Source organism: Cherax quadricarinatus, chromosome 63 (assembly GCF_038502225.1).
Source record: "Cherax quadricarinatus isolate ZL_2023a chromosome 63, ASM3850222v1, whole genome shotgun sequence".
Lineage (NCBI taxonomy): Eukaryota > Metazoa > Arthropoda > Malacostraca > Decapoda > Parastacidae > Cherax > Cherax quadricarinatus.
The window spans coordinates 4,123,975-4,133,393 of record NC_091354.1 but is presented as its reverse complement, the minus strand read 5'-3'; the positions used below and the strand labels follow the sequence as shown (position 1 = coordinate 4,133,393).

General features: G+C 42.3%; 1 protein-coding gene across 1 annotated transcript; it reads left to right on the top strand.

The window, feature by feature from the left end:
• Positions 1 to 4,814: 4,814 nt before the first annotated feature.
• LOC138854584 (uncharacterized) lies at positions 4,815 to 6,752 on the top strand. Its single transcript, XM_070098589.1, has 2 exons — positions 4,815 to 4,957; positions 6,272 to 6,752. Exon 2 carries the CDS (start codon positions 6,286 to 6,288, stop codon positions 6,667 to 6,669), a length of 384 nt encoding a protein of 127 aa, XP_069954690.1. The 5' UTR covers positions 4,815 to 4,957; positions 6,272 to 6,285; the 3' UTR covers positions 6,670 to 6,752.
• Positions 6,753 to 9,419: the final 2,667 nt, after the last annotated feature.

The window sequence follows — 9,419 nt, the reverse complement described above, 5'->3', positions numbered from 1 at the left end:
CATGTCAGTCTACCAGTCCATCATGTCAGTCTACCAGTCCATCATGTTAGTCTTCCAGTCCATCATATCAGTCTGCCAGTCCATCATGTCAGTCTACCAGTCCACCATGTCAGTCTACCAGTCCATCATGTCAGTCTACCAGTCCATCATGTCAGTCTACCAGTCCATCATGTCAGTCTACCAGTTCATCATGTCAGTCTACCAGTCTATCATGTCAGTCTACCAGTCCATCATGTCAGTCTTCCAGTCCATCATGTCAGTCTACCAGTCCATCATGTCAGTCTACCAGTCCATCATGCCATTCTACCAGTTCATCATGCCGGTCTACCAGTCCATCATGTCAGTCTACCAGTCCATCATGTCAGTCTACCAGTCCATCATGTCGGTCTACCAGTCCATCATGTCAGTCTACCAGTCTATCATGTCAGTCTACAAGTCCATCATGTCAGTCTACCAGTCCATCATGTCATTCTACCAGTCCATCATGTCAGTCTACCAGTCCATCATGTCAGTCTACCAGTTCATCACGTCGGTCTACCAGTCCATCATGTCAGTCTACCAGTCCATCATGTCAGTCTACCAGTCCATCATGTCAGTCTACCAGTCCATCATGTCAGTCTACCAGTCCATCATGTCAGTCTACCAGTCCATCATGTCGGTCTACCAGTCCATCATGTCAGTCTACCAGTCCGTCATGTCAGTCTACCAGTCCATCACGCCAGTCTACCAGTCCATCATGTCAGTCTACCAGTTCATCATGTCAGTCTACCAGTCCATCATGTCAGTCTACCAGTCCATCATGTCAGTCTACCAGTCCATCATGTCAGTCTGCCAGTCCATCAAGTCAGTCTACCAGTCCATCATGTCAGTCTACCAGTCCATCATGTCAGTCTACCAGTCCATCATGTCAGTCTACCAGTTCATCATGTCAGTCTACCAATCCATCATGTCAGTCTACCAGTCCATCATATCAGTCTACCAGTCCATCATATCAGTCTACCAGTTCATCATGTCAGTCTACCAGTCCATCATGTCAGTCTACCAGTCCATCATGTCAGTCTACCAGTCCATCATATCAGTCTACCAGTCCATCATGTCAGTCTACCAATCCATCATGTCAGTCTACCAGTCCATCATATCAGTCTACCAGTCCATCATGTCAGTCATCATATCAGTCTACCAGTCCATCATATCAGTCTACCAGTCCATCATGTCAGTCTACCAATCCATCATGTCAGTCTACCAGTCCATCATATCAGTCTACCAGTCCATCATGTCAGTCTACCAATCCATCATGTCAGTCTACCAGTCCATCATATCAGTCTACCAGTCCATCATGTCAGTCTACCAGTCCATCATGTCAGTCTACCAGTCCATCATGTCAGTCAATCATGTCAGTCTACCAGTCCATCATATCAGTCTACCAGTTCATCATGTCAGTCTACCAGTCCATCATGTCAGTCTACCAGTCCATCATATCAGTCTACCAGTCCATCATGTCAGTCTACCAATCCATCATGTCAGTCTACCAGTCCATCATATCAGTCTACCAGTCCATCATGTCAGTCTACCAGTCCATCATGTCAGTCTACCAGTCCATCATGTCAGTCTACCAATCCATCATGTCAGTCTACCAGTCATCAGTCTACCAGTCCATCATGTCAGTCCAGTCCATCATGTCAGTCTACCAGTCCATCATGTCAGTCTACCAGTCCATCATGTCAGTCTACCAGTCCATCATGTCAGTCTACCAGTCCATCATGTCAGTCTACCAGTCCATCATGTCAGTCTACCAGTCCATCATGTCAGTCTGCCAGTCCATCATGTCAGTCTACCAGTCCATCATGTCAGTCTACCAGTCCATCATGTCAGTCTACCAGTCCATCATATCAGTCTACCAGTCCATCATGTCAGTCTACCAGTCCATCATGTCAGTCTACCAGTCCATCATGTCAGTCTACCAGTCCATCATGTCAGTCTACCAGTCCATCATGTCAGTCTACCAGTCCATCATGTCAGTCTACCAGTCCATCATGTCAGTCTACCAGTCCATCATGTCAGTCTACCAGTCCATCATGTCAGTCTTCCACTTAACTATAACAGCTTCACCTGCACTGTTTCCTCTGGTTCATCACTTTTCTATCTCTATCCTTTTATTTTTGTCTCCTCCTCCCCCTCCCCATCCTCCTATCCTCCCATCATCCTCCTATCCTCCCATCATCCTCCTATCCTCCCCTCATCCTCCTATCCTCCCATCATCCTCCTATCATCCCATCATCCTCCTATCCTCCCATCATCCTCCTATCCTCCCATCATCCTCCTATCCTCTCATCATCCTCCTATCCTCCCCTCATCCTCCTATCCTCCCATCATCCTCCTATCCTCTCATCATCCTCCTATCCTCCCATCATCCTCCTATCCTCTCATCGTCCTCCTATCCCCCCATCATCCTCCTATCCTCCCCTCATCCTTCTGTCCTCCTCCCATCGTCCCTTTCGTTTCCCCCTGATTGTCTTATCGACTTCCTCGTGTCATAGCATCCGCTACGTATGACTGACTCACTTTCTCTCTCTCTCTCTCTCTCTCTCTCTCTCTCTCTCTCTCTCTCTCTCTCTCTCTCTCTCTCTCTTCCTCTCTCTTCCTCTCTCTTCCTCTCTCTTCCTCTCTCTCTTCCTCTCTTTTTTTTACACAGGGTTTGACAAGGTTAAGGATCCCTAACTTTATTGACAAGCTATTTACAGGTTAAGGATTCCTAACTTTATTGGCAAGCTAAGAGCTGTTACCTACATCAGCTCATTTGAAAGCATTTTTATTGTTATGAGACATACAAGTAGGGAACAGGATGAAGTTGGAGCCATCTGTGGGGCCAGCATTTTCATTTGATCAACTGACTTTATCTCGTTGACATCATTATGCTGTACAAATGTGTTCCATACTCGAGTCATCCTGGGTATGTATGATCTCAGATGGAGTGATGTTCTGGAGAAGGGTACAGCCAGAGTGAAGTTGCTGCTTTCTGCCCGTCTTGTGGCATAAAAGCTTGTTTCACGCTGTCCTCGAAGTGGATCCAAGTGTGGTATTTTGACAATATTGGCCTTGTACATAACAGTAAGGCCACCCACATCCCTCCTATGTTGAAGGCTCTGCTGAAATGACAGATCTATCCAGGATGGGTCCAGGCGAGAGATGAGACGTCTTGCTCTGTTCTCTACTCTGTCAAGCAGTCTCAGATGAGAATGGGGGGCAGGCAAACAAAGAAAGTGGAGCATACTCAAGGTGTGAGCGTACTTGTACCTCGTACAGGATCTTGCAACCCCTACTGTCAAGCAGATGCGAGATTCGGCGAAGTGCTGTAAACTTCCTGGCTGCCTTGTTTGCAAGATTTACAACATGGTTCTTCATGGTTAGTTTGGAGTCAAATTTCACCCCAAGGATATCAACTTCTTCTCCAGGTGCCAACACCCTCCCATTCATCCTTACTACTGCCCCAGCATTACCATCGTGGTGCCTAGGAGACGATCATCATTTGCGTTTTCTCAGGTAGCAAATTTTACTTGCCATCTATTTCCCCCAAGTTGATACAGCTCTCAGCTGTGTGATTGATGTAGCTTAGAGCAGCTGGCATTTCTTCTCTTGGATAAGTGAATGTCAAGTGTACAGTCGTCTGCATATGCATGTGATTCTGGGATGAGATGAAGAAGGTCGTTGAAGTAGACATTCCATAACAGTGGACCCAGCACGCTTCCTTGTGGAACACTTGCCCCAATAGGATGTCTTGCTGATTCCGTTCCATTGAGAACTACTCTTAGAGATCTACCATGAAGGTAATCACTGAGGAGACATAGCGTAGAGCCTGCAATTCTCTCTCTCTCTCTCTCTCTCTCTCTCTCTCTCTCTCTCTCTCTCTCTCTCTCTCTCTCTCTCTCTCTCTCTCTCTCTCTCTCTCTCTCTACACACACACTGGTGGGAGTCAGAAGAATGGATTGGGACACGAACCGTGGTCCTTGCAAGTAACATGGCCCAAACACCTATGCAGAAAGTAGGAAATATGTTAAAAATTAACAACTCACAACACTTGCATGCGCAAAGTATGTACTTGTATAATTATGGATTTTAAGAGAACAATCTTTACTTAACATTCCAGATGACAGTAGAGTGTAAATACAGAGAGAGAGAGAGAGAGAGAGAGAGAGAGAGAGAGAGAGAGAGAGAGAGAGAGAGATTTAACGATGTCTGGAATACATATCTATGGATCTCTAAAGTCCTGAGTGTTAGTGGACTGGTGTGGGTGGCATCCTGGGGGTCTAAGACTGAAGGACCACAATGGCAAAAAACGGAAGTAAGACAGACAGTCCTCAGTAACATACTGACTTTCTTTTGTTATCCTGGCTGGCTAACCCTCCGAGGTTAAAAATCCGAATCTTAACAAAGGAGAGGAGGTTAGAGTGTATGCTAGACTGACATTGACACATGTGAGTCCTGGCTGGACTCAGGACTTGATCTTGGATGTTGTCTATCCACATTAACTCTCCTAGCTTCGACTACTGTCATGTTTCCTATAAACAAATCATAAATCAAGCATATTTTGATTTCAATCCCGTCTTAGTGGCGAGAATATAAGCCACCAGAGGGAAGCTTGACATATAAAGTCATTAAGACCTTTTAATCGCCAAATAAAAGAGGATTATAAACATGAGTCAATACTATTTACTAAGAATTCCCAGCTCCTTATCCCCGCCTCCAGGGATAAGCTCCGCCCCCTTCAGCCTCCAAGCTATATTAAGCGGGTCGATGGCGCGCCGTGGCAGAGCCCAGCGAGACAGTGTAGTGAAAGTGCCTGGTGCAGTGACCTCGAGGTACCTATCGTTATCAAGGCTGTGACGCAAGTTCTGTGGATTAACTTTGAACTTTAACCATCGTACTTGAGTGTGATACACGCTTTCCCAACTTAAGAATTGTAAGTTATTTCAAGTGCTGGCCATTTATTGCAATAGTTGTACAGTATACAGAAAATGCATGACTTAATTACCCAGAATTCACGCATTTGTAGAATTAATTTTGTTTACTGTAATTTTTACTTTTTAATTTGTAAAGCTGATGCGAGGGAAGTTAACTCTGGTGAAATGTAGATTTTTTTGCAGGTTACATTAGACATACGATTGTGACAGTGATAGCTTCAGCATTTTGTGCAGTGAAACAGACCTAAATGTATTTGTGCAGTGAATTCTCTTGCTTGCCCTCTATACTCCAGGTATTACATAGCCCATACAGGTCCACCGCTTTCTCCTAGCAATAATAAAAATGTCCAGTGAATATTCAGTAGGTTCTGTAAACAGTTCTACTCAGGTTGGACTTAAGACATATGAATGATCTTTGTGTATTTTGTGTACTGTTTATAATGTTACAAATATATAATGGTTATAAGGTAAGTAAGTTTGTTTAGGTACAAGTACACATAAGTACGGTTAACAAATTATCATACATAGTAACATATATGTAAATTACGTACTAGGATAACCCAAGAAAAGCCAAAGTGGCTTATTGCCACTGGGGTCCTTGAAGGAGATAATTTGTCTTGGGATTACCCAACAAAGCCGTGAAGGATCTTATAAGTCCTGGTCTTAAATTAACCATATTTAGGCACACAGTGTGCGGATAATAACAGGTTATTAATAGTTTCAAGATTAATACAGTGAGATGTATGTTTCTCAGTGTGTATACACTGAGAGTTTGGTATTAAGAGTATTCTTGACCGATGGTAAATTAGTGGCATGCAGCCTTAATGACTCTCGTACAGTTAAGGGTCATTAAGGATACATATATAACTGAAATCTAGACATCGCTAGACGTTGACTACTAGGACACTTAGATTTCAAAATTACGTAACTTGAGAAGTATATTGTTTTCTTCAGTGAAGCTAAATGTACAAGTATATGACACGTTTACATTCACATTAAAGTCGATGTGCCTTTGTTTTTCCCTGGCTCAAAAGTTACCATTCTCACTATCACACTGCGATAATGTGTGTCGGTGTTTACTTCCTATGAATCAATGTAACGTGTTATAAAAACTAGTATTCTGTATGCACACTAAGGGATTATTCAAGGAGTTACAGTTTTCTCAGCTATAATATGCAGTTGAATTGGTCTTGATATTGTACGTGCCAGTTATAGGGGCCCCCCTAATCTTAACTATTTTGTCTTTTGTGATTCATTTGCAAATTTTGTTTTATGCGTTTCGGGTTGTTAAAATGTTTGTTTTTTTCCTTCAGGTTGAGAGACCTCTATGGGCAACGCAGTACAGAAGATCCGCGCCCGTCTGGTCATGGAGCGAGTACAAACCCACGGTATGCCTTCCCAGGCTGTCTTCTACCCCGAACGCAGCCCAGATGGTCGTAAATCTTCCACTGGGTCGTCCAGCGAAGCTTCTTGGACCAGCGCTCAAGACGACTCCTTGGATGCAGCTTTACAGTCGTTTGACGACCTTCACGACCCTGATGGTGCTCTGAGCGACCTCCTGGCACGTACCGGCGAGGATGACTTCATGAAGGCCGTTCTCTCCTTCTGCTCCTATATGGAGGGTAGGATGGACACTCTTGATAATTCCCGCATCTACGACGAGTTCCGCTCTTATACATCCAGTGGGCCTCCCAAAGTTTCCGTGGCCTGAACACCTACTGCTGCCTGAGAGACAGCGTGTACCAGCAGCAGCTCCAGATTTCCTGCCACTCGTATGGAAATATTTTCTTCGTGTGATGGGAAATCCACACCCTAGGGCCAGGGCCGGTCACCCCAATGGGGCTCGGCTGGGAGTCAACGGAAATCAACGGTCGGTAACGTTCCTGAGGGCCCGGCTGGGTTGACCGCCCGACCACCCAACCACACAAGAGCACTCTGTGTCGTCTCGGTGTCCGCCATTTAATGGTGCCCAACTGGCGGCCGTGGACAGAGGGAGACGACGTCTTCACTTCCGCGTGGAAATACCAAGGATGGCTATGTTGCCTGACAGTGAGATGGTCCCCTCCAGCCTGGATGAGCCGTCCTAATTAGTCCTCTTTACAAGGTTAAACGTCTCAATTATCAGGACTAATCTAAATAATGTAGAATGATTACTCATTTGTGCCTTGTCAGAATGGACAGGCGCCAGGCAGGACACGGTCTCCTAGCAACACTTGTGATAACAAGCTGAATGTTGAAAAGTATTTTAAGCAGTCTTATTCCTGCAGCCATACAGACATACGAGCCTCTCTTAATGTCTGTTCGGCTCATCCAAGTTGATGTCATGTTTCTGCATATATATATATATATATATATATATATATATATATATATATATATATATATATATATATATATATATATATATATATTTCTGTTATAGATGTAAATACTCTAATGTATTTAATTGTCGAGATGTGTCTGTAACAGTAGGCTTCAAGGGCTAATGTTACAGGAGTGTACTACGTACTACATGCGAGTACATAGGTGTTTTACACTCAAAGTCGTGCCAAATATTCAAACTTGACGCCACTCACAAGTTGACGAGGGAAAACAGCAACAACAACAATACCCCCCATTCAGTAATCTCTTATTGCATCATTACCACCCATCATTACCACCACTATTTTGTCTCGAACTCAAAGACCCTCAAGTGAGTGGACTCTGTGATATCTATGTATATTTGGCTACTAGTACCTGTATATTATGTATGAATGCATGGCTACTGAGGTTGTATTTACATATGTATAATATATATAATATATATATATATATATATATATATATATATATATATATATATATATATATATATATATATATATATATATATTTTATATTTTATATTTATATATATATATATATATATATATATATATATATATATATATATATATATATATATATATATATATATATATATATATATATATATATATATATATATATATATATATATATATCTTGTTTGTACGAGTACTTGGCACTGGTTGTAACAGCTGGAAAAGTTTTGATTTAAAAACTTCATTAATTTCTAAGCTATCAATAGTTTTGTACTGAGGCTAATTGTTACACTTCCCTAATTAATTATTCACACAAATTATTCAGAGGTAAATTACTGTATTCTCAAGTTAATTAGCGATACAGGTAACACTTGAGTATTTATGATGTTGATGTTTTTAAAAATAGATTAAATTATGTATTTATTTAATTATTATATATTTTTTTAATATATAATGAGCCAAAACGAGGAGAAAAATTATATTGCATACAAGTATTGTATTATTATGATATACAGTATTGTATGATGTATTGTCAAGAAGTGTAATTTGATAATCTTCCAAAGATTGTATTCTTTCTGTATATAAATACTATTTTTGTATACCCGTTCTTTTATTTTAGTCTACCTACCGAGAAAATACGGGAGAAGAGAATGGCAGCCCATTGACCGTCACTGACACCTGCTGCCTTCCCTCTGAGAATTTCTCTTATCCGTTGCTGTCTTGCAACATTGCATAGCTCCTGAAGACGTACTAGCGTGTGAAAGATCTTGACCTAAAGATCTCCATATTCTACCTTCAAGGGGCAGAACAAGCCACATGGGGATGGAAATCTTTAGCTCAAGATCTTTCACATTCCTACGTCTTCAGGAGCTATGCAGTGTTGCAAGGCACCAACAGATAGGAGAAATTCTCCAAGGGAAGGCAAGTGTAAGTGCCATAGTGACATTTTAAGACCAGCAATGATATATTAATATTTTACTTTATGTAACTTTTTTACTCTTTGTTAGATATATTATGATATCCAAATTCCTTTCTTCCCTCTACGTTTATTGCTTCTGTCTCCTGTGTATAATTTCTCACGCTGGGATGACGGGGTTATCTACATAAAAATTTAATTTCTGCTGTTTGGGATCGAGTATCCTGATGGTAAGTGCCAAGTGAGAGTCACTGCAGTTGTGATGGTAAGTGCCAAGTGAGAGACACTGCAGTTGTGATGGTAAGTGCCAAGTGAGAGTCACTGCAGTTGTGATGGTAAGTGCCAAGTGAGAGTCACTGCAGTTGTGATGGTAAGTGCCAAGTGAGAGTCACTGTAGTTGTGATGGTAAGTGTCAAGTGAGAGTCACTGCAGTTGTGATGGTAAGTGTCAAGTGAGAGTCACTGCAGTTGTGATGGTAAGTGCCAAGTGAGAGTCACTGCAGTTGTGATGGTAAGTGCCAAGTGAGAGTCACTGCAGTTGTGATGGTAAGTGCCAAGTGAGAGTCACTGCAGTTGTGATGGTAAGTGCCAAGTGAGAGTCACTGCAGTTGTGATGGTAAGTGCCAAGTGAGAGTCACTGCAGTTGTGATGGTAAGTGTCAAGTGAGAGTCACTGCAGTTGTGATGGTAAGTGTCAAGTGAGAGTCACTGCAGTTGTGATGGGA

Bases quoted from the DNA above. Each gene is read 5' to 3' on its own strand.
- LOC138854584 (XM_070098589.1), top strand. From the start codon at position 6,286: ATGGGCAACGCAGTACAGAAGATCCGCGCCCGTCTGGTCATGGAGCGA.